The sequence below is a fragment of the Aplidium turbinatum genome, chromosome 3 (assembly GCF_918807975.1).
Source record: "Aplidium turbinatum chromosome 3, kaAplTurb1.1, whole genome shotgun sequence".
Classification (NCBI taxonomy): Eukaryota; Metazoa; Chordata; class Ascidiacea; order Aplousobranchia; family Polyclinidae; genus Aplidium; species Aplidium turbinatum.
In genome coordinates this window covers 43,443,069-43,468,981 of record NC_137474.1, presented here as the reverse complement: position 1 = coordinate 43,468,981, position 25,913 = coordinate 43,443,069, and the positions used below count along the sequence as shown (strand labels likewise).

The 25,913-nt window shown below is 37.8% G+C and overlaps 1 protein-coding gene across 1 annotated transcript; it reads left to right on the top strand.

Annotated features, from left to right (window-relative positions):
- Window positions 1-7,375: 7,375 nt before the first annotated feature.
- Window positions 7,376-25,913, top strand: LOC145767504 (cyclin-dependent kinase 1-like). The gene is made up of 7 exons (XM_082579337.1): window positions 7,376-7,498; window positions 14,064-14,220; window positions 14,555-14,678; window positions 15,135-15,305; window positions 17,343-17,506; window positions 24,064-24,205; window positions 24,487-25,913. Exons 1-7 carry the CDS (start codon window positions 7,453-7,455, stop codon window positions 24,616-24,618), a joined length of 936 nt encoding a protein of 311 aa, XP_082435463.1. The 5' UTR covers window positions 7,376-7,452; the 3' UTR covers window positions 24,619-25,913.

Below are 25,913 nucleotides of genomic sequence, written 5' to 3'. Positions count from 1 at the left end.
AAGAATTGTGGTATCAATTGTTAGATGCCAAAATAAATGTTCAAAAAATGTTTTTGCCTAAATTTAAATGAAAAACACTTGTGGGCCTACTATAGCACATTTGTTTGCTGTGCACTTCATGCAATTGCTCTGGTTAAGTTTTTTAGCAAAATCTCAATAATATCACTATGCATAGACAGTCATTACTTTTGATTTCATTGATTAGTTAATTGTTTTATTGTTATTTGCCTGCGTAATTGTTTTAGAACATCCATTAATTTTGTCAATTTCTTGATTATCGAATCGACAGTGTAGAAACTTATTAATTATCTTTTACTTCATTTGATAAAACTTGTAGACTCTTTTGGTTTTCATGCTATTTAATTTTACTTGTTACGTTTTCTTCATTAGTAATTACGTAGTAATAGATCATATAATTTGTTTCATTGTTTCCATGGTGGCGCAACATGCATTGTTACGTCATAATATCTAAACTTTTAACCTTTGAAGAATTTTTTATTATTATTTTTCTCTTGACAATATCAAACTGAAGATGCTTTAAAAGCGAAATCGATTTTTGATTAAAAAAATGAGGCTGGTACACTGTTTGTTGTGTTGAGCAACAGGACTATAGTCTTTTGTAAGTGTGCCGAGTGCGTTTTATATTTTTTCTAATGTGCCACAAGCTGAAAAAGTTTGAGAACCACTGCCCCTAGTTTAATTTTTTTATCTCACACATATGCTGTAAAATTACGACATTATTTAAGTTGTCTCACTTTTTACCAATTGTTTTTTTGGTCCCTTTTGAATGTAAAAAGTTATCAGCAGTTATTTAAACCGCTTCTGTTTTCTGATTGGTTCAAAATCATCATTGGGAGGTTTGTGATTTGCTGATGCTCAACAGCGCTCACTTATGAAAGAAAATTTGATTCTCTTGTTCAACTTCAATATTTGCACTTTGATTAAGCAAGCCATTACGATTTTTTATTTTGTGGTTACGTCCAAAACAGTTTATTTCAATATGTTAAGTTAGCACAGATAAGGCTATTTTTGTAAAAAGTAACTTTGATGAACTGTTTTATTAGCATCGCTAACGCACAGTGTGTAAGAACTGACAGCAAGAAGAGCATGTAATAAACATAGGCATAGCCAGGTCAGACTCAGAGATGTCAAAGAATCGGCCCGCCACAGCAGCGTGATTTTAGGGTAGTGACAGCGATGCTCCCTTGGCGGAGAGGTCTACCAACTTAGGTCGTGGGCCCAGGTTGGGGAGTCGTATCTGTGGAAGGGGGTGTGGATTGAAAACTCTACAGGACTCGTCCGGTTGTCCGCATTTTGCTTTTCGGTTTGCTATGTTGTGAACCTGCAGATTGTGATAGTTAGAAAAATGTAAACTACCTGAAAAATTGAACTGAAATGTATGACCAGCGAATTTGAAAAAAAATTATATCATACTTAATCTTACTGACTTTCATTTTGTTAGTTCAAAAATATAGAAGGACTGGTCTATGCAAGTTTTGAAATGGCATTGTTTGTGGCTTGACGACACCTTTGAGGCAAATACAACTAATCAATTTGTATCTATCTTACCCTTTATATCTTAAATTTTTCTGAAGGTGTTGCGACCGTGCCAAATTTCTCAACTCAATAACTTATTGGCAGTGGCTATTTGACCGGCGCCGGTCTTTGAATCTGAAACATTATTTGACCGGTCATGACGTCACTCCATAGGCACTTTTTTCTTTTTCTCTTTCAAAGCGAAAGACGAGAAGAGTGCGTATATAACTTGTAAATTCGACGATTATCTTCAACTGATTGGATGGCGCGTGGGTTACGTCTCTAATTGGTGTTCCACAGGGAATGAGTTCGATACTTCGCGGAAGCGTTTTTTTTTAATTTTTAACTAAATTTTGACCCGAAGTGACTCAATCGTTAGGCTGCTGCATTTTTGTAGTCAATTTTTATTTTCGGAAGCCTACAGCCCAATTTTTTATGTCTTTTCAACTATGAGTAATAAAGTCAAGAGTTTTTTAATTTTCCTGAATTTGAGAATTTCTGTGGATAATTTTCCGTTCGTCATAAGAGGATGTGACCGTGTTTGCCGAACGACGCAAAAATGTAATGCGTCGTTCGGCAAACACGGTCACATTGCAAAAATGTAATGCGTCGTTCGGCAAACACGGTCACATCCTCTTATGACGAACGGAAAATTATCCAGAGAAATTCTCAAATTCAAGAAAATTAAAAAACTCTGACTTTATTACTCATAGTTGAAAAGACATAAAAAATTGGGCTGTAGGCTTCCGAAAGTAAAAATTGACTACAAAAATGCAGCAGCCTAACGATTGAGTCACTTCGGGTCAAAATTTAGTTAAAAATTAAAAAAAAAATGCTTCCGCGAAGTATCGAACTCATTCCCACTGGAACATCAACCAGAGACGTAACCCACGCGCCATCCAATCAGTTGAAGATAATCGTCGAATTTACAAGTTATATACGCACTCTTCTCGTCTTTTGCTTTGAAAGAGAAAAAGAAAGAAGTGCCTATAGAGTGACGTCATGACCGGTCAAATAGTGTTTCAGATTCAAAGACCGGCGCCGGTCAAATAGCCACTGCCTAACTTATTTCGGTCGCACGTTTTAACGTTCGCGTTTTGTCGCTTCCACCTTTTTCTCGACTTTTGCTATGTTGACGTGTATTGTTTTTGATATGATGGTCAGAAATAAAAAACAACTGAACTGAATATACCAATTTGTTGCTTAAAAGTCATCTTTTTGTCATATCTAGGCTTGTGTGTTCATATAAAGCAGAAAAATTTGGAGCTAATTTTTTGTTAAATAGTGGAGTCTGCGGAGGCCAGTTGTTTCACTGAAAGGGTAATATGTACAATAGGGTGCATCATCTCCCCTTTATTTTTTAAATCAAAGTTGTGCCATTGAGAAATGGTGTCCATTTTAGGTCAGATTCAGCTAAAAAAATTATGGGAGTTGTGGGACCCCCCTTACCACCACCTCCGCAACCCCCCAAATCCGCTTCACTAAAATCGCAATAACTCAAAAACCAAACAAGATAGACAAATGGTGTTTGGTATCAACATCATCGCAACTACTTGATTTAATTCAAATCTGCCAAAAAATTTGCAATTTTATGTGAATTTTTGATTTTGTGACAGGGTTTGTATGTTCATGTGTAATACGAAAAATATGAAAATCAATCTTCATGTTGACTTTTCCAGTCGCTTGTAGATATCTGGCTGGTTAAATTTAAGACTGCTCAAAAGTATTCCAGTCATTCTCAATAAATTTCGAGTTTGAAATGGTCCCATCAGAGAATATTCCATGCTCATCATCATCAACTGATGGTGCAAGCTCTGAGGACGATGCGCCCAGCTGTAGCACAGCACCAGAGGTTCACAGGAGAAAGTTAAAAACTGGTGCACTGCTTGAGGTGCCTTATGATATCCTGTCAAGAAATTCAGTTGTTGAAACTATGACAAGGTGCGGTATTTCTTCAGCATCTGCTTCAGCTTTTCTACAGAGCATCATAATGGAATCAACATACACTGGGAAAGAAGAATTGACTGGCACACAGTTACTATCAAAATTTACACTGTCATATGCTTCTTGTGATCGATACAAATGTTAACATAGCGGAAACCATCAAGGAAAATTGGACACCACCCTTGTTGTATAACATACATTGGGATTCTAAACTCATTCCAGAATTTAACAACAAATACAAAAAGGTTGAAGTTAAGCCTATTTTAGTATCAGAAGGTCATTAAACAAAACTTCTTGGTGTGCCATCCTTCAGCCCCAAAGTTGGGCAGTACGCTGGTAGCATTATCAGTGACTTCGCTTGTGACTTGTTACGTGAATGGAAGTGCTCTATAGATGGGACCATAAGTATGGTGTTTGACACTACATCTACAAACACTGGTCTGTGGTCAGGAGGTTGTGTGGAACTGCAAGACCGGTTAAGCAAACCACTGTTATGGTGTGCCTGCAGAAAGCACATTGGCGAACTTATTGCTGGCAGTGTTTTTGATGCACTGCAAATTGAAACATCCAAGTCTCCAGAGATCACAATATTTAAAAACTTTCTAAGTTTCTTTAGCCATGTTTCTCAAGATAATTTATCTTTTCCTCCTTATTTCAGTGAAGCCGAGTACATTTCAACCAGTGGAATAGATTTCCTAAATAAACAAAGAAAAGATGCTACAAACCTTGCTACTCAACTGCTGACAAAAAATGATAGCAGTGATATCCCTAGGGCGGACTATGAAAAGCTTTTACAACTACTTCTTTTTAGTTTTCAAGCACCCCTCCCACACAAGCCATTCAATTTAAAAGAACCATGTGCAATTCATAAAGCTCGATGGATGGCTAAAGTGATTTATGCAATAAAGCTTTCATTGCTATCTATGGAGGCGGAAAAAGTGATGGATCCAAATAATGCCAGAAAATGCTTGATTTTACAACCCAAGGACACCAAAAAGGTGAAAAGATATGCAATGTTTCTTTTGTATGTGTACATTCCTTGGTGGTTTCGTTGTGGTTCTGCAATATCTGCTCCACAGGCTGACCTAGCAATGATAAAAACATTGCATCAACACAAACAGATTGATGCAATAGCAGCGTCAAGTGCATTAAAAAAGCTCCATTTACATTTGTGGTACTTGACTGAAGAAATGGTCCCACTTTCCCTGTTTGATGACCACGTTAAGGATGAAGAGAAATGGGAAATTGCTCAAGCTCTGTTAAAAGTTAAGGAATCAGCTCCATCAGTCCCTCAAAAGAGACAAGGTAATGGAAAGCCAACATTTCCAATGCTGGTTGATGAAAAATCTTCCCTGGCAGACTTGATAGGAGAAGATTCATGGTACTTTTTAAACTGTTAAAGTTGGAAACAGATTTTTTTAAAAGAGATGTTAAAGAGTGGCCAAAAGATAAACAATATTTAACTGGAAGAAAAAAATCAGCATTAATTACTGTTGTTAATGACTGCTCAGAGAGAGGAGTTAAGTTGGCCACAGACTTCCAACCATCAGCTAAAATACCAAAACACTTTGAGAATACACTTCAAGTGGTGGAGAAAAGCAGACCCAATAGGCCAAACTTAAGGAAAAAGCCGCTCACATAAGATATGGTAGATTTATCAATTGTCTTACCAAGTGAGCAATACGTCATTATTCATTACATTATATGGTATCTACCATTCATTTTTGTACACTTTTTTATTCCAAGAGAATCTCCTGATAAGCAAGCACGCACATGTATTCCTCACATTGTACTAAGACAGAAACGTGTTTTTGATGTGTTGATATATTTCACTCTATCAGTGTGTGTTGTGTATGTGTATCTGTTCAATTGGAAACTGGGTATGGCAGCAAATAACAGCAGGCTTGCTTTACACCAAGATGGAAATAATGCAAAAACTTGTATGACAACATTAAAATAATACAAATTGGCTATGAACTAACTTTATTAGGCCAGTTATCACAAAATCAGATATTTTATAGCAAATGATATTTCAAAAATTGATTGATTTTCAAAATATTTTTGTATTATGCATGAACATACAAACCCTGTCACAAAATCAAAAATTAAAATTCACATCAAACTGCAAATTTTTTGGCAGATTTGAATTAAATCAAGTAGTTGCGATGATGTTGATACCAAACACCATTTGTCTATCTTGTTTGGTTTTTGAGTTATTGCGATTTTAGTGAAGCGGATTTGGGGGGTTGCGGAGGTGGTGGTAGGGGAGGTCCCACAACCCCCATAATTTTTTTGGCTGAATCTGACCTAAAATAAACACCCTTTCTCAATGGCACAACTTTGATTTAAAAAATAAAGGGGAGATGATGCACCCTAATGTACAATTATGCGTCAATTCAAAGCCGGCAATTCAAAGTGGTAAATTCAAAGCGGTCAATTCAAAGCCGATAATTTACTTACGGTAATGGCAATAACACTAACTCTAACCCTAACCCATGGTGATTGGTGACCTCTAGTACCCTAACTCTAACCTTAACCTTGAGTCTTTGAATCATCGGCTTTGAATTGTCGTGCTACCCATATGTACTGTAGTGACACCCAAAAAGGAAGCTTGGCTACACTTACAGCGCCGTAAATACAGCTGCTCCATGCCTTTTTTTTAATCTTTACGTCGCTATTATTGCGCACGCGCTGTTGCTGTGTATTTTTTCTTCTTTCACCTTCTCTTTCTCAGCGAAAGACGAAAGAACAAATGAAAAAAAGTGCATATATAGCTTATAAATTCAACTGTTTTTGCCAAGTGAATCTGTGGCGCGTGCGATCTTTGTCTGGCTCGTACTCACAAGGATATGAGTTCGATACCACCAAAGATGATTTTCTTTTTAAACTAAATCAATCGTTAGGCTACGTATTTTTGTGGCCGTTCAGTTTGTTTTTGGTCTTGACTCTTGACCATCACAACAAAAAACAGTATATATATAACAAACATAGCAGAGGTCTAGAAAAAGATTTAAAAAAGGCATGGAACAGTTGTATTTACGGCATCGTAAATGTGGGTCTGCTACTATTTGGTGAGAGCCTTTTTCAGAGAGTTCCCTATTCGGTGATTTTTTGAAATTTTTTTTGAAAATTATTGGGTACCATAGTCTAATTATCATTGCCGCTTTTACATCGTTTTAACGTCGCTAAACGTTAAAATAAGACCCTAACTCCTAACCCTAAAACGGCAATGATAATTAGGCTACGGTACCAAATAATTTTAAAAAAAAATTCAAAAAATCACCAAATAGGGAACTTTCCAAAAAAGGCTCTCACCGAATAAGGAACTCACCAAATCGGACACACCGAAACGGGCCATTCCACGTAAATGTAGCCACTTCCACCCAAAAATGATGTGGTTGGTTGTTTGCTTCATCACACCAATCTAGCATGCAGCAGAAGCTCTCATGACCCAACACTTCAAGCAAGCATTAAACGTCCGATTCTCAATCTGTTCAGTATTACCCAATCCTGTTACAACTGAAACTCAGAACGAAATGGGAATGTTGAGGCAGGAGATATATCTGAGCTAATAAATTGTGATCGAAAACATACAAGTATTTGTTCTCTTTATCTGTAGCATGTAGATCTTTTACCAAATTTAGTGCACAGAGTCTTGCTAAAACACATTTTGGTGTCTTAGATGGGCTAGGTATAAAACTGATCTTTTAATTTTTCTTTACATGTTTATCATCTTACCTCTTGGTCACACAGCGACGTTAAATCTACCAAGACCAAAATAATTAGTCAAAAATAAAAATTGTTTTTGTTAATCTAGTTATTGATCAAGAACTTTGTTGTCACTTACCTGCATTATATAACATTACCGGATTTGTCTCACCATATTTTTTATTAAATTAGGCAAGCTTGTATTTTTGTCTAACTTTTAAAAGCTAGTTTACAACTGTGATTTTTTAAATAAATACACAGAAAATGGCTCTTCATGATGATTATGTGAAGATTGAAAAAATTGGTGAAGGTATGTGCATTGTGCAATATGTTATAAACTCTAAAGTACATGGCCTACATGCGTTATACTTTTGTTGCCATTAAACTGTTTCAGATAAATCTTTGTTTGCCAGGTGCCCGCTTTCCAAAAATTTACCAGAAACAATTTAACAACAAGGCAGAAACAGTCATTCATACCACATAGTATAGAAACACTTCATCTAATCATTTGTCCGAGGCCGTCGATGCCTGGTTCAGGCAAAGCAATTGAAGAAGATACCTTTGTTTATTAAAGTCAAACATAAGGCGAAGTTACCAGAAGATTTACAAAGAACTGATAATGAGCTAGCTCTACACCAGGCCTCGAAATTCACGGCGGATACGGCGGTCATGTCCGCCGTCACAGCATGTGATGTCCGCGGGAAGTACCATTTAGATCGGTCATATTTGTCCACGGAGAAATAACACAGGAACTAGCGATACAAATCGTCATTGCACAGCACGAACAACTGTTGCAAGAATATAATTTCCCGCGCATTTAGAAAATGTGAATACTGTATCGTATTTATTTTCCATTCCATTATTTTCCATTTATCTTTAGTTTCCATTCAAGCAGGAAAACTTCCAATTTTTACGTTGTTTCAACGATTGATGACATTGAATCAGCGTAGCAAAGGTGAATTCTTCGCCAAGAATCGATGGGAGTACCAGTCCAGTAGCCTAGCCTACTTCTACACTGATCACGCGCAACTTATTTCAAGTCTTACGTCACAACGTCTAGCTTTGATCTCCGAGTAGTATTGATAAGGCAAGGTTGGTTACAAAATTTGTTAAGCTTTGGTATTACAGTAAAAAAGAAAAGACCCAGGGAAAATTCACTTTCGCTCACATGACACGCAAAAATAAACCTAAAGAAAAAAGCCCAGTGAAACTTTGCACAGCAGAAAATAGTAGCGTTAGTGTAGAAGTTTTCCGACTCGTGCCCAGACTCCCAGAGCATTGTGACGTAAGAAGCCACACGACCTCGTTCGGTGCAAGTTCAGTTATGCGGCGTATTAAGCAGCTACACGGCGCTTTGACTCTTCAAGCGCACGTCGTTGATCTGATGAAAGCCTTTCAGAGTGACTTCACTGAAATTTTAAAAAGCCTTCTAAACCTTAGCTAATCAGCTATAGTTCTCAAATGGTAAAGAATTATCAAGATAAAGTGATTAAGCTTGACGATCGACGCTAAAGCTGGTGTGTCCGCCGTGAGACTTAATTTGTCCGCCGAGATAGCTGCTCAGACCGGACACGTTTGTCCGCCGTCAACAAAAACGAATTTCGAGGCCTACTACACTGTTAAATTCAACATGATTTGATTTTTATTATATAGTTTATTTTTTACATCATATTTTACCTATTTGTTTTAAATTTGAAATCAGCTATCAGAATTAAAATTATGCAAATTACTTTTTATGTGAGCCTAATAGTTTTATCTAGGGATGGGCAATTCAGAATAATTCACTATTCCAGAATTATTCCGGAATACTAAACCGAATCCAGAATCGAATCCAGAATACCGAATCCTATTAACTTCCAGGCTCCAGCAACGCAAAAAGTAAAAAATTTCAGACACAAAAGCTACACAATCAAAGTACTGTAAATGTTTGTTGAAATGCAACACATTATATTAAGGCATTCTAAATGACTGCCAGCCAAACGGGAGCAGTGTTGCCAGATGATGGAAGCTGCTTGGCACCAAAAGTAACTAAAGTTTTACCAGATATTTAAAACATCCGAAATAAAGCAATTTTGCCTAAAATACAAATAGTTTTTAAGACATAAGACACTGCCATCACCGATACGCAAACCTCTTGCAAAACGTTTTCTATACGAGCAGGGATTATTTGCTAAAAAGTTTAAAAAAATTGAAAAAACTTTCTTGAAAAAAATTGAGTGGGAAAAATTTCACCAAAAAGTTATCTGGTTCCAAGGTCAAAAAGCTTGGCAATAAAGACCTTTAAATTTCACCAGAATCTTTTAAGTTGATACCGTATTCTATTTCCCCATCTGGCAACGCTGAACGGGAGCGCAGCTTAGTTGCCGTCAAGCCAGCACCGGAAAAGCATCGCTCGGAAGATGCTGAGTGGCAGGTATGCTGAGATATTTCAGAGCCAACTCCTTTAGCAGGGGCATCTGCTCAAAGTTGTTACGCCCACCAGTCAAACTGTCGCAGAGTCGCATACGCATGTGGATTGAAAAACAGTATTGCACGATTGTGCATGTGTACAAAGCGTGAAGAAAATTGCGCGCTTAGTTTGTTTGCTCATGCGAGCGAGTGACGTAGGGTTGCATGCGTCGTGCACGCACAACGCGTGCAAAATGTTTTTGAAAGTGCGGAACTGCGGATGGTGTCAGTGCAAAGAAAAAAGTGAGTAAACCACACTTTTTTTCAGTTAGTTGTCTCAAGCTGACAGCTTGCACAATAAGGCTTATGCATATCTTTAAAACCGAATCTTATTACCCGGTTTTATTGCCGTTTTGGATTCGAATAGTTTAGGATCCGAATCCTTCTGGATTCGGTATTCTGAATTGCCCATCCCTAGTTTTATCCTTTGTAAATGAGTCTCAACACTCTCTATTATACATTACAAATGGTGTCGTAAATTTAATGTTTTTAAGTTGAAGAGTAATAACTTACTTGGTATGTGCTACTTGCACATACTGAATGAATATCATATTTGTGTTATGCCGCAAACCAGTCACGTTTTCAATGTATATAATGATATATTTAATTTATGTCTTTCTGTTGTGATATTACTACAACTCTGTCATTTTTTTATCATTTAAATCCAGGGCTCCCAAAGTATTTTTAGCCACATGCATCATGCGCTTTATGTGAGTCTTGGCTGGCTGCATTAAAATTTTTACGCATTTTTTTCCTTGAATTTGGCCTATGCTTTAAGATTGCATATTCTGGAACCCAAATGGAGTCACAGATAGTGTTCCCACAGGCTGCACTTTGGGCGCCACTGGCTTTATTTATATATACAATGCAGGCCTCGACATTCGTTTTTGTTGACGGCGGACAAATGTGTCCGGTCTGAGCAGCTATCTCGGCGGACAAATTAAGTCTCATGGCAGACACACCAGTTTTAATGTCGATCGTCATGCTTAATCACTTTATCTTGATATTTCTTCGCCATTTGAGAAGTATAGCTAATAGCTATACGGCAGCGTTTCTCAAACTTTTTTAGTCCATCGCCCCTTTTCGTTATTGAAATAAAATTTCGCCCCCCTAATTCTGTCAAGTAAAATAAACATTTATATATATATAATAGAGTGATATAGAAATTTAGTTTTGGGAATTTAATCAACGAAATTGACAGTAACATGATAATGTTCAATGGGATGGATGAGCTTGGCGTAGGGATGGGCAATTCAGAATATCGAATCCAGAAGGATTCGGATCCTAAACTATCCGAATCCAAAATGGCAATAAAACCGGGTAATAAGATTCGGTTTAAAGATATGCATAAGTCTTGTGCAAGCTGTCAGCTTAAGACAGTGAACTGAAAAAAAGTGTGGTTTGCTCACTTTTTCTTTGCGCTGACACCATCCGCACTTTCAAAAACATTTTGCACCCGTTGTGCGCGTACGACGCATGCATCCCTACATCACTCGCTCACGTGAGCAATCAAAGAAACAAAGCGCGCAACTTTCTTCACGCTCTGTACACATGCCAATCGTGCAATGCTTTTTTTTCAATCCACGTGCGTATGCGACTCCGCGATAGTTTGACTGGTGGCGTAACAACATTAAGCAGATGCCCCTGCTAAAGGAGTTGGCTCTGAAATATCTCAGCATACCTGCCACATCAGCATCTTCCGAGCGATGCTTTTCCAGTGCGGGCTTGACGGCAACTAAGCTGCGCTCCTGTTCAGCGTTGCCAGATGGGGAAATATAATACCAAATTTAAATTTTCTGGCGAAATTTAGAGGTTTTTGGTGCCAAGCTTTTTGACCTTGGAAACAGACAACTTTTTGGTGAAATTTTCCACACTCAATTTTTTTCAAGAAAGTTTTTTGAATTTTTCAAAACTTTTTAGCAAATAATCCCTGCTCGTATAGAAAACCTTTTGCAAGAAGTTTGCGTATGAGTGATGGCAGTGTCTTTTGTCTTAAAAACTGTATATATATTTGTATTTTAGGCGAAATTGCTTTATTTAGGGTGTTTTAAATATCTGGTAAAATTTTAGTTACTTTTGGTGCCAAGCAGCTTCCATCATCTGGCAACACTGCTCCCGTTTGACTGGCAGTTATTTAGAATGCCTTCATGTGTTGCACTGCAACAAACATTTACTTTAATTGTGTAGCTTTTGTGTCTAAAATTGCAAATAAACATTGCATGAAATTTTTATACTATTTGCGTTGCTGGAGCCTGGAAGTTAATAAGATTCAGTATTCTGGATTCGATTTAGTATTTCGGAATAATTCTGGAATAGTGAATTATTCTGAATTGCCCATCCCTAGCTTGGCGACTTTTACAAAGTTTTGAAATGTTTGGCGATATCTTCGTAAGATAGAGTCGAAGATCATCTCGCTTATGAACTAACAAGCGATTTCTTTGCTTTGAAAGCATCAATGTCATAGCCGAAAAGCCCTTTTCAACCATATATGAAGTAGGAAACGACAAAATCCACATTCTAGCTTCTTTTCAGAGAAGCTCATATTTGCCAGTAACCTGGCACCAAAACAAATCGTATCAACCATTTCTGAATTTCACTCTTGACTCATCATCTGTTTGCATATCAATGAACTGCTCTTGAAGTTCCACTTCTACGGTAGGCTATGTCTGTAGATTCGGTAGAAAATGGTTTTACCACCCAGTTTGGAACATGTAGGACATGTCCACGAGATCTGCAAAGCGAAGTTTGCATTGCACAATTGCATTGCAATAAGTCCAGGATTTGCTCTTTTCATCAGTGCAATGAACCCTCGATGCTTTCCAACCATTGCCGGAGCACAATCAGTTGGGCATTGTAGAATATTCTTCAGTGTAATCCCCTTCTCTTCGTAGAAGTTTTTCACTGCATTAAAGATGCTTGATGCCCGAATGTCTGTAAGAAGACTTAGCGCAAAAATCATTTCTTCTTGTTTTCACATTATGAACAAAACGCACATATCCATTATCCAAGCAACAGCAGCAATACATTGTCGGCCAAGTTGGATTCATCTATTTGCAGTAAATGGTTTGTGCGTTGGACTGTTATTGGTGGTTTGCTAAACTCGCCCCCTTCAAGTGTTTTCACCCCCCAATTGCCCCCTTTGATTTTTTCGCCCCCCTGGCTCTCGAAATCGCCCCCAGGGGGCGATTTCGTCCACTTTGAGAAACGCTGCTGTACGGTTTAGAAGGCTTTAAATTTCAGCAAAGTCACTCTGAAAGGCTTTCATCAGACCAACGACATGCGCTTGAAGAGTCAAAGCGCCGTGTAGCTGCTTTACGCCGCATAACTGGTTGACTTCTACTGGACGAGGTCGTGTGGCTTCTTGCGTCACAATGCTCTGGGCACGAGTCGGAAAACTTCTGCACTAACGCTACTATTTTCTGCTGTTCATGTATATCACTAGGCTTTTTTAGGTTTATTTTTGCGTGTCATGTGAGCGATAGTGAATTTTCCCTGGGCTTTTTCTTACTGTAATACCAAAACTTAACAAATTTTGCTGCATCTTGCTGTAATAGCCTACTCGTATTTCTAATTTTGTAACCAACCTTTTCTTATCAATATAACTCGGAGATCAAAGCCAGACATTGTGACATAAAGACATCAACTAAGTTGCGCGTAATTAGTGTAGAAGTACTGGTACTCCCTTCGATTCTTAGCGAAGAATTCACCTTTGTTATGATGATTCAATGTCATCAATCGTTGTAGCAACGTAAAAATCAAAAGTTTTCCTGCTTGAGGATACAGGACGGTATTCACATTTTCTAGATGCGCAGGAAATTGTATTCTTGCAACAATTGTTTGAATGTTCGTGCTATGCAATAACGATTTGTATCGCTAGTTTTTGTGTTATTTCTGGCAAACAAATATGACCGATCTAGAGGGTACTTCCCGCGGACATCACATGCTGTGACGGCGGACATGACCGCGGTGTCCGCCCTGAATTTCGAGGCCTGCAAAAGCAATGAGCAAATTGTGTTTTTAGTTATGAATGTTTGCTAGTAATTAACTCAGCTTTATTAAATAAAAAGATGTTGACTTGCTTCACATCAGTCATTATAATCTAACTTTCCTGAGCAATCTCCTACATCTGCCATGTTTATGTTTACCATAAACATGGTGTAAGTAAAAGAAAATTCCCAAGTTTCCAAAGTGCAGTGTTATTATAGATCAAATAAATGTAGTTGCAATAATGCAAACTGTAATGATGATTAAAGCAATGTTTGACACAACAATTTGACCAAGTTAATTTCATACACTTTGTGTGGGTACTAAATAACTATAATTATGCTTTATTATATGTTACAAGATAAATGTTGTTAATTATTGTACAGTATTTAATGTAAATTTCTATAAAATGTAGAAATTGATGCAAACATGACCTTTTCCAGGCACATATGGAGTTGTGTACAAAGGGCGAAATAAGAAAACAAATCAAATAGTTGCACTCAAAAAGATTCGTTTGGAAAGTGAAGAAGAAGGGGTGCCAAGCACAGCCATACGAGAAATATCTATTCTTAAAGAACTGCAGCATCCCAATATTGTTTCGTGAGTCTTGCTGGGCTATGCAAACATCTTTAATAAAATATGTTACATGTGAAAGATACATAAACAGTTCAACACTAAGCTTAGAAGTTATAGAGTGACATTTGAAAGTGGACTTCGCATGACTGTATGATCACTGATCAGGTTATAAGTAGCATACAATTGCAATGTAATAAATTAAAATTTTGAATTGCAATGTAATAAATTAAAATTTTGAAGATAAATGGTGTTTTCGGAACAACAACAACAGCAGGAACACCATGAAAGCAACTTTCCCAAGGCGCTTGCAATGTGTTTCACTTTGAAATAACCTTTTCCTTTCTATGCTCAATTCCAGACTTCAAGATGTTGTGCTTCAGGAATCGAACCTTTTTCTTGTTTTTGAATTCTTGCAAATGGACCTAAAGAGATACATGGATACCATTCCGTCTGGTAAATACATGGACAAAGAACTAGTCAAGGTACCGTACTCATAATGTGCAATGATTGTTGTAAATTTATTTGATTAACCTCTATTATAAGCTAATTCCTTTGAATAAACAGATGCCACTGAGATTTTAGAAATTTCCGAAAAAGGCTGTCTCCGAAGTAGATTCTCCGAATCGGATTCTCGGGATAGTGCTAGTAGCAAACTGTAGAAATGCTAATGACGTTGCCGTATTTTGTTTGTTTTTATTCAATTAATGCATGCTTTATATGAAATATTGTGATAGTTATATTCAGTGAATACCAAAATAACTTGACTTTGAATGCATCTTTACATTTTTGTTGATTTCAATTTATTATTTATACCCCCATGAAAATATGATAGACAGATCCAAGTCCAACACAGACTGTTCTCAACAAAGCCCAAATTTCAATTATGAAATGCTCCACAAGCACCGCTATTTAACTGATAAAATGCAACTTCATTTCAGTCGTACACTTTCCAAATCTTGCAAGGAGTAACCTACTGCCACTCAAGACGTGTGCTGCACAGGGATATGAAGCCACAAAACTTGCTCATTGATAGGAATGGAATCATCAAACTGGCTGACTTTGGCTTGGCCCGCGCATTCGGCATTCCTGTTCGTGTCTATACTCATGAGGTAGATGCAATTTTTAACACCAAAAATTATTAGTTTTGTATTGTTTTAATTGGTCGTTAGTTCAAAATAGTTCTGCAAAACCGAGTGATCTCCATCAAGGAAAATTACTGCAATATTTTTAGGTTGTTTTTTTACAAACTTTGTTATTGTAGGCACTGGCGCCGACTTACGGGGTGGCCACGCCACCCCGTAACCGCTGTGACGGGGTGGCAGCCACCCCGTTTAGGTTACATTACTTGCTGCAAATAAATGTAATTTGAACGGACGTTTAAATCTTTTTTTGATCATTGGTTTTCGCTTCAAGTCAACGTAAAGCAAGAGGTGAACCAATACAGTATTGCGAAGAAAATGATTGTTTTTGTCACAACTCACAAGCATGATACTCGCGTAACATCAAGCAAGCTACGTGAAGATTTCGCAACACGTGGCTACGAGTTTTTTCCTTGTTGTTGTTGCGATCGTTTTATTTGTTACTTGTCATAAGTCAGTGTTACATTTGTTAGGTTTACAATGGGATTTATTAATCAACAAAATACGATCTTTCCATTGCCTCCCTCAAAAATCTTTTTTGAAATTTTTTAAACTGCTCATGATATCGCTATAAATTATGCCAGCTATAAAATACTTGGAAATAAAATTATCTCGATGATTGATAGCTCCACCCCCTAAATAAATAAATGAATATCTATTTTCAAATTTCATTAAAAAAAATGCAATTTTCGAAACTTTTTGAGTTTTATTTAAAAAGTGCACTTAGTAAAGTAGCAGTTTTAATGTTCTGCAAGTTTACACGTTTACATGATTCTATTCGAGGAAAGCTACACCCCAATTCCCAATAATAAAAGCAACCTTTTTCAATTACTCAAGATTTTGCATTTTGAATTATTTTCCGATTTTAATTGGAGTGTACTGTTATCTACTTCTACTTCATGCTTTAATTTCTACTTTGTTATCTACTTCATGCAGTAATATTGCGTGTCAATGCATGACAAACTGTGAGGCGAGAATTTATTGGTCTAACATAGGAGTTGCTTGTTACATCATAGAAAAAATCACGAAAAGTCGTCCTGTAAAAGTCTGAGGCGGGAATTTATTGGTCTGACATAGGAGTTGCTTGTTACATCATACAAAAAATTACGAAAAGCCGTCCAGTAAAAGTTTTCACCGACATTCCAGTTTTATTCAGCTTAAAGATGCCACCGAAAAAGCGTTCAAAATTGCAGGTTATTTTTGTTGCGTCTAGTCAGGATTTCAGCCAGCATGAAAGTGACCAAACGCCTGAACGAAAGTGTGCCACTGCCAAAAGGCGTTAGCACGATCAGGGAGGTGGAAGAACCAAGCACGAGCAGTATAATCGCTGTTAAAGGGAGAAGCTTTCAAAAATCGTGGGAGAGCGAATTCCCGTGGCTAGAATACGATAGATGCAAAGATAGAGCATTCTGTCCGATTTGCAACTATGTCGCAACTGCTTGATCTATTTGCAAGCAATGAAACAATTTCATTAATGCTTCCAACGTGGTCTGCAGTGTGAAAATATACTTATCGTTGCCTTCCACCACCTGCGGGGCGGAGCGATCGTTTAGTGCACTCAGGCGCATAAAAACCTACTTGCGATCTACCATGACGCAACAGCGATTGAACCACGTCCTAATTTTAAATGTTTATCAAGCAGAAACTGCACGGTTACAACTTGACCAGTTGATTAACAGTTGGATTGACAGAGCTGCTGTTCGCATAAATACTTTTGCCAAATGTTAAGTGTCAGAGCAGCAATGTAACAATAAAATTTACGACGTACCTCCTGTGCTTTGTTTTAAAGTTGCTTTGTAAATTATCGAGCTACAAATCAGGTGTGAAAAGACGATTGCATCTACGAAACACGCTTAGTAAAAATCAAACAAAAACATGCAGTTTGAAAGTTTTTAGGTTGCCATATTGTGCTATCCGCCACCCCGTGCAAAAATAAAAGTCGCCGCCTATGATTGTAGGTTATTAGTTTCATCCAAGAAAACAATCAACGTAATATTTTTTCTTTAGGTGGTCACGCTGTGGTACAGGGCTCCAGAGGTCCTCCTTGGTTCATCGCGTTATTCCACTCCAGTCGATGTATGGAGTATTGGCACCATATTTGCAGAGATGGCCACCAAACGTCCTCTCTTCCATGGAGACTCCGAAATTGATCAGCTCTTCCGAATCTTCAGGTACATCTGTTCTTCTCCTTTGTCAATTTTACTTTATTAAACATCTTTTTGAAACTTTTGTTTTTGAAATGAAATCTTATCTATGTGTTTTTGGATGTTTTACTTTTGTTGTCGCTTGATGAACACAACTAAGTCACATATTGACTAAGTACTCGATGCTATTGAAAAAAGATCAAAACATATCACCTCCTTAAACAATTCTTACAAACTTGTAATATCATTTCCACCTTTCAAATGTTTGATGCTCACTACCCGGTACTCATCATGCAACTCTACCCGGAATGGCCCGTTTCGGCGAGTCCGATTCGGCTAATCCGATTCGGCTAGTTCGATTCGGCAAGTTTTTGAAATTTTATTTTTGAAAGGGAATTATCGGGTACCGTAGCCTAACTGTTTTCACATCGTTTTAACGTCGCTGAACGTGCAGAAAGGAATAAAAATAAAATGTTTGAACTATTAAATTAAAATTCGTCATGTCAGTTCAGTTGAGTTGTTTTTATTTCTGACCATCATATCAAAAACAATACACGTCAACATAGAAAAGGTAGAAGCGACAAAACGCGAACGCTAAAACGTGCTTGAATTCGTCATGTCCGTTCAGTTGTTTTTAAGGTAGAAGCGACAAAACGCGCACGTTGAAACGTGCTTGTGACCGAAGTAAGTTATTGAGTTGAAAGAAATTTGGCACGGTTGCAACACCTTCAGAAAAATTTAAGATGTGAAGGGAAAATAAAAAAAAGAAAATGTTCCAAAAAAAAATCATGTTTATATCTAACTTATAAGTTAGTACTTTTGAATAGTTAAAATGATTAGTTTGGATCAACAAATGTGCGGTACACGACAACTGGGCGAGACAAAGTGGGCGATGCCACCTTGGGCGAGACCAGGTGGGCGACGAGCCAAGTGGGCGACGGGCAAACTGGGCGACGGGCAAACTGGGCGACGGCCAAAGTGGGCGACGTGCCAAGTGGACGACGGCCAAAGTGGGCGACGGTAACGAAAGTTTAGCCGGTCGGAACGGTGGTGACATGTATAATTTATGTAGTTGCTTTGCGGCGTCACGGTTTATCGTGAAGCGAGAATAAAGTCATATTTTCTGTTTTAGATCATAAAATATGACTTTTTATTTTTACTTTAAAATGCAATGATTGAACCCTAGTAACTTCCTAAATGCAGTTCAAACAGCTCCTGTAGACATTGAAATTTGATAATTTGTGGAAGAGAGGCGATGGGAGTTTCACGAAGCATGCTGTAATAGCGCTTGCTGTTTGATGTTAATTTGCATTGTGACATCATCTTGACACATTATTTTGCAACACACAAACCAGTTTCTGAATATTTTAAACGCTTGCGTTAGGTCACTAGGTCAGCCAGTGCTGAGATCATAACTACTAAGTAGTTGGAAAGATGTAAGTGAAAGTCTTTTATAATTTATTTAGTTGCTTTGCGGCGTCACGGTTTATCGTGAAGCTTAAGAAAATAAAGTCATATTTTCTGTTTTAGATCATAAAATATGACATTTTATTTTTACTTTAAAATGCAATGATTGAACCCTAGTAACTTCCTAAATGCAGTTCAAACAGCTCCTGTAGACATTGAAATTTGATAATTTGTGGAAGAGAGGCGATGGGAGTTTCACGAAGCATGCTGTAATAGCGCTTGCTGTTTGATGTTAATTTGCATTGTGACATCAGAGAGGCGATGGGAGTTTCACCAAGCATGCTGTAATAGCGCTTGCTGTTTGATGTTAGTTTGCATTGTGACATCATCTCGACACATTATTTTGCAACACACAAACCAGTCTCTGAATATTATAAACACTTGCGTTAGGTCACTAGGTCAGCCAGTGCTGAGATCTTTACTCCTAAGTAGCTGGTTTGGTAGCTACATGCATTAGACCAGTGCTATTCAACCGGGTATACTGTATACCCAAGTGTATACCAGATCAAAACTAGGGTATACGGCTGGAGAAGGGTATACGAAAGGTATACAACTTAGATCTGTGATAGTGTAAACTTTTTACTTTTTTTTGTAAACTTTTTACCGGACCTACTGGTGTGCGGTTATTACTCGCCAACCTGCTTTGTGCTTTTGTCAATACATGAAAGAGTCTAGCTGGGAGTTTGAGTTTCTACTGAAGATAACTTGTCTGCCCTTATTATTGGTCACCTGAAATTACTTGCCGACAATTTGACTACGTATTTTCCTGAAGATAACCACCAATGTCTGGAAGCAAACTCGTGGATTATCCAACCATTTAATGACGAACCAACTGAGGATGAGGAATTATTGAAACTACGGGCTGATTGAAATCAAAAATACTCATTCCGAGAAGTGGATTACACAGAATGTTGGGTTTCTCTTCTTGAATTTCTCGAATACTAAAATCTCGCGCAAAAAGCCATTGATGTCTTGGTGCAAGTGCCTACCACTTATTTGTGTGAAGAAAGATTTTCCAGTCTTGTTGAGATCAAGTCAAAGAAACGAAACTCGATAGTTGACATTGATTCTTTGCGGGGAGGAATAGAGAAAGAGCTAACACCACGTTATGTCCAACTTGCCGAAACAATGCAACAACAAGCTAGCCATTAAATCAACTTCAATTTTGACGTTTTTTGCACTTTTGCATGAGTAGTTTCTTGTGCCCAGTTCAAAACTACTATAATCACTTTAACCAACAACTAATTAATTTATTAGTTTTTTTACTTCCTGTGCACAATTAAACATTGCTATTTTTGAGGTATACGAATTTATTAAAAATTGAAAAAAGGTGTACCACGGACAAAAAAGTTGAAGAGCACTGCATTAGACATTTGAAGTTTGTAGTAATTTTCCAGCGAAACTGAAGTTTTTTGTTAGTTGTTCGAGTGTGTTATTGTTCACAATACTCCCTAACCGTTATCGAAAGATGTAAGTAAAAGTCTTTTATAATTCATTTAGTTGCTTTGCGGCGCCACGGTTTATCGTGAAGCTTAAGAAAATAAAGTCATATTTTCTGTTTTAGATCATAAAATATGACATTTCATTTTTACTTTAAAATACAATGATTGAACCCTAGTAACTTCCTAAATGCAATTCAAACAGCTCCTGTAGACATTGAAATTTGATAATTTGTGGGAGGCAATGAGAGTTCTCACGCTGAAGCTGAGTTTCACGAAGCATTGGAAGCAACATTTTCATTATTTTTTGTAGCGTAGTAATAGCGCTTGCTGTTTGATGTTAATTTGCATTGTGACATCATCTTGACAAATTATTTTGCAACACACAAACCAGTCTCTGAATATTATAAACGCTTGCGTTAGATCACTAGGTCGGCCAGTGGTGAGATCTTAACTACTAAGTAGCTGGTTTGGTAGCTACGTGCAATAGACATTTGAATTTTCATAGTGATTTTCAAGCGAAACAGAAGTTTTTTGTTAGTTGTTCGAGTGTGTTATTGTTCAAAATACATGTAAAAACTTACATACAAGTTATTAATTACCTTGGTCTAAGTCTGCGTGTGGTTAGTACAAGCTGTGTCTTCTGCTACTGAACATCAACTGATATTTTTTAATCCTTGTTGAACATCAGGAATTTAAGTCTTAGACCTTTAGACCAAGGTATCATCAAGAATTTCAAATCATTATCGACGGAGTATGTTGCAAAAACTTCCGGTCACCATCAATGCTGATGAAAACGCTACAGCTACCAACATAGCACGCGCAATTAGTGTTTCTAGACACTATAAATCGTGCGCGGAAAATCCAATGTCTCACTGAGACTTGCTATTAACTTACGTTTACAATGTTGTATGTGAAAGTAACAATAAAACTTTAATAGACAGGATCCACCACAGACTATGTGGGACTTCTCAAGAGGCAGAAGTCATAACTTTAACTTGGGCACTTAAAGTCAACGTATATTTTTAATCCGAATGCTCTAGTCTAGACGCTGCGTAGCCGCATCAGCAGTTTACAGAACACATTGTGACTGACAGTCATTACTAGGGGCATTTTTTACGACCTAAAAATTGGAAAATATGACTTTATTTTTAGAGCATCAAATTTATGCTCATCTCCGTAGTTAATAATTCGTATGTAAGTTTTACATGTATTTTGAACAATAACACACTCGAACAACTAACAAAAAACTTCTGTTTCGCTGGAAAATCACTACAAACTTCAAATGTCTAATGCATGTAGCTACCAAACCAGCTACTTAGGAATAAAGATCTCAGCACTGGCTGACCTAGTGACCTAACGCAAGTGTTTATAATATTCAGAGACTGGTTTGTGTGTTGCAAAATAATGTGTCGAGATGATGTCACAATGCAAACTAACATCAAACAGCAAGCGCTATTACAGCATGCTTGGTGAAACTCCCTATCGCCTCTCTGATGTCACAATGCAAATTAACATCAAACAGCAAGCGCCATTACAGCATGCTTCGTGAAACTCCCATCGCCTCTCTTCCACAAATTATCAAATTTCAATGTCTACAGGAGCTGTTTGAACTGCATTTAGGAAGTTACTAGGGTTCAATCATTGCATTTTAAAGTAAAAATAAAAAGTCATATTTTATGATCTAAAACAGAAAATATGACTTTATTCTCGCTTGACGCCGCAAAGCAACTACATAAATTATATATGTCACCACCGTTCCGACCGGCTAAACTTTCGCTACCGTCGCCCACTTTGGCCGTCGTCCACTTGGCACGTCGCCCACTTTGGCCGTCGCCCAGTTTGCCCGTCGCCCAGTTTGCCCGTCGCCCACTTGACTCGTCGCCCACCTGGTCTCGCCCAAGGTGGCATCGCCCACTTTGTCTCGCCCAGTTGTCGTGTACCGCAAATGTGTGGCCTACAGCTTGGATTGAAAGGAAATTATCGGGTACCGTAGCCTAGTTATCTCTACCAGCAAAAATTTGTTCCAAGAATCCAGTTAGCCTCACAGTTCATTTTTACATTGTAGTAACAGAATGAAAAGACTAACCAAATATGTGGCCTATCGTTTTAACGTCGTTAAACGTTGAAATCGTGTAGAAAAGAGAACATTGATGACTAGGATACGTTCAAGTTGAAACTGAGAAACATTCACAGAAGCCCTTCGATACGTTGCATTTTTGAGATAATGTATTCAGACGTTAAATCAATGTACAAATGAACTGTTAGGCTAAATGGGTTCTTGAAACAAATCGAAGGGCTTCTGTGAATGTTTCCCAGTTTCAACGTATCCTAGTCAGCAAAGTTCTCTTTTCTACAGGATTTCAACGTTTAACGACGTTAAAACGATGTAAAAACGGCAATTTCTACTGGTCGGGATAACTAGGCTACGGTACCCGATAATTTCCTTTCAATCCAAGCTGTAGGCCACACATTTGTTGATCCAAACTAATCATTTTAACTATTCAAAATTACTAACTTATAGACATTAAACATGATTTTTTTTTGTAACATTTTCTTTTTTTTATTTTCCCTTCATTTTTTAAATTTTTCTGAAGGTGTTGCGACCGTGCCAAATTTCTTTCAACTCAATAACTTACTTCGGTCACAAGCACGTTTTAACGTTCGCGTTTTGTCGCTTCTACCTTTGCTATGTTGACGTGTATTGTTTTTGATATGATGGTCAGAAATAAAAACAACTCAACTGAACTGATATAACGAATTTTAATTTAATAGTTTAAACATTTTATTTTTATTTCTTCCTGCACGATTTTAACGTTTAACGATGTAAAAACGGCAATTATAATTAGGCTACGGTACCCGATAATTCCCTTTCAAACATAAAATTTTTTAAAAATTTGCCGAATAGGGCACTCGCCGAATAGGGAACTCGCCGAATCGGATTAGCTGAATCGGACTCGCCAAATAGTAGCAGACTTAACTCTACCAGTACCTGGTCAACAATCTTATGCTTGGTTGGAAACATTGTTTCAGGGTTAATAGTGTTCTGAACAATTAGATCCATTTTGTTCATCTTCATTTGCCTCCAAAGAGTTAGAAAAATTATGATTACTCGACCACATCACCAATGTTATGCTTTGTTGCTAAAGTCGTTTTGAAGTCAGTGATATTGTGAATAATTTCTATTTGTCACCAAGGCGCTGGAAAATTTATAATTGATGACAATTTTGTGGGTTGTCCAGTTATTTTGCAGCGACGATTCCATGTTTTTCTGTCATTGTCATCATCGATAGTTAAATTTGTTTGTACGATTCATATAGTCTTTTTCATTAGTGATTTCGTCGGCTCCATAGCCGAGTGGTGAGAGCCCTGGAACGGCAGTCGAAAGGGCGCCGGTTCGACACCGCTCAAGAGCATGCGGCTGTGTCTTTGGCAGGACACTTAAAGCCATGCCTGAAGGTAGACACGAAGATTGGCTTCCTCGCCTTCCCGTCCATTTAATCTAAATCTTCAACCACCGGGTGTAAGCCTGGATGCGACAAACAAAAAAACATATAGTCTTTTGAAGTTCATCCCTCATTCTTTTAGACTTTCCTCTTCTATTTCCAACCACTGCTTTTTTTCCAAACCTTTCTTACCACACATTGGCCCCATTTACATGAATCAAATCTCTTTCAGGGTTTTGGGAACACCAACTGACGACATATGGCCTGGAGTAACTCAGCTCAAAGACTACAAGCAAACGTTTCCAAAGTGGAAGAAAGGAAATCTCCAAGACTCTCTCAAGAACCTCGACGACGATGGTTTGGATTTGCTCGCGGTAACTAACTTCAACCTTTTTGAGCTTCCTGAAGTTGAGCCGTATAATGACGTCACAAAATGTGGTCAGCTATAGACTAAACACGGCAGCGAAGGCCGTTGAAGTTTTACAACCGATCTTTTTGTTCTAATACGAAATATCAACTAGTCGCTTGGGAAAAAAAGTGCGTAAAAAACTATTATCTATTATAAATTTAAGTGTGCTTTTGCGGTTTCATGATGTTCCAGACCAACCATCATAATAATATAATTCATTCAATCAAATTCATCATTTGTTTTCAGAAATGTCTTCTTTACAACCCGGCTAAACGGATATCTGCTAAAGTTTCCCTGCGCCATCCGTACTTCGATAGCTTGGACAAGAAAGCTCTTCCGGGCACGCACGTACCTCTGGTGCCCCGCATACCCTCATAATGGCAACTCTTCCTAGTTATTTCCTGTTCTTCCTTCCAAGTCTATTGACAAAACTTTATAAACATTGCAACACTGATGCTGCTGCATCCACAAATTTGTCCATTCCGCTGTCAAGCTAGAACGGAGTGGGTTGTGAAGTTTCGTGATGTTTTTTCTCTCTGAGCTAGTATTCCAAAATCAGTTGTTTTTTTCAGTCCAGAAGAACAGCTCATACGACGAAGAAGTTTTTTTTTTTTTGATTTAATTGTTACACTATTTGTGACGTCGTTTGGTTACTTTCAACAGAAGAAGTAGAAATTTAAAAAGAATTTCTTCAGATCTTCACGTATCTCCAAGATGGCTTTTTGTATTGAAGCGTCTTTTGTTCTTGATGTTTTCTTTTGCGATATTTCCACTCGTCCAGTTTTTTTTTATTTGTGCTGTGCAAAAACTGCCCCTCCCCTTCGGTGGTACAGAGACAACTGGCCTCTCCCCCGTTTCAAAATACTCACCAAAAATCCAACGAGCTTTTTGCCTTCCATCTCTGGCACAAAGCGATTGTATATTTATGAGAAGAGTTTTTGTGGGTAAGTCAACTGAAGAATCAGAAATTGACTTTGTCATAACCAAGGGGCTATTGGAATATCATCTGATGCCATTTTCTTACTTTTCATCCTCCTTAAAAATATTACATTGTTTCCAACCTATACGACGATTCTGCCCCCCTGATGACGTCTTATGACATTCCTCCAGCCCCTAATCAGACGTTGCGGACCCACACGCCGGTAGGTTGTGACGTGGTGCCAAGAAAAGTAGAAATGCGCAGTTTCCAGTCGGCAAACAAGTATTTATATGTTGATTCAACGTAAAATCGATGTAAAAAGGGACTATTTGTTAAGTGGATTGGTTTCTAAGTTATACGAGGCGACATTCAATTGCGTTCGAAGATATTGTTGAAAGGGATCTTACATTTGAGTGGTTGAACTATGTAAAGCTTCAGCAACTTTAAATACAAATATTGTGGAACAGTAGCAAAGGAAGAACGTATTCTATTTTCTGTACGTTAGTTCTAAAACACTACGAGCCTTTGTTGTCTACTGTTGTCGTCATTTAAAAGTACCCTAGAAAAGCAGTGTCAACCTTGCATACATTTTCGTGACATTATCACTCAGTACCACTGTTGGACTGTAACTGTCGACTGGAGATTGTTGACTATCCTAATGTCACCCGAGCGTTAGCTTTTCCTAAGTATTTTGAGCACAATACTTTGCTTTATTCCATTTAGCTCTTCATCAATAAATTCACTAACAGTGTCA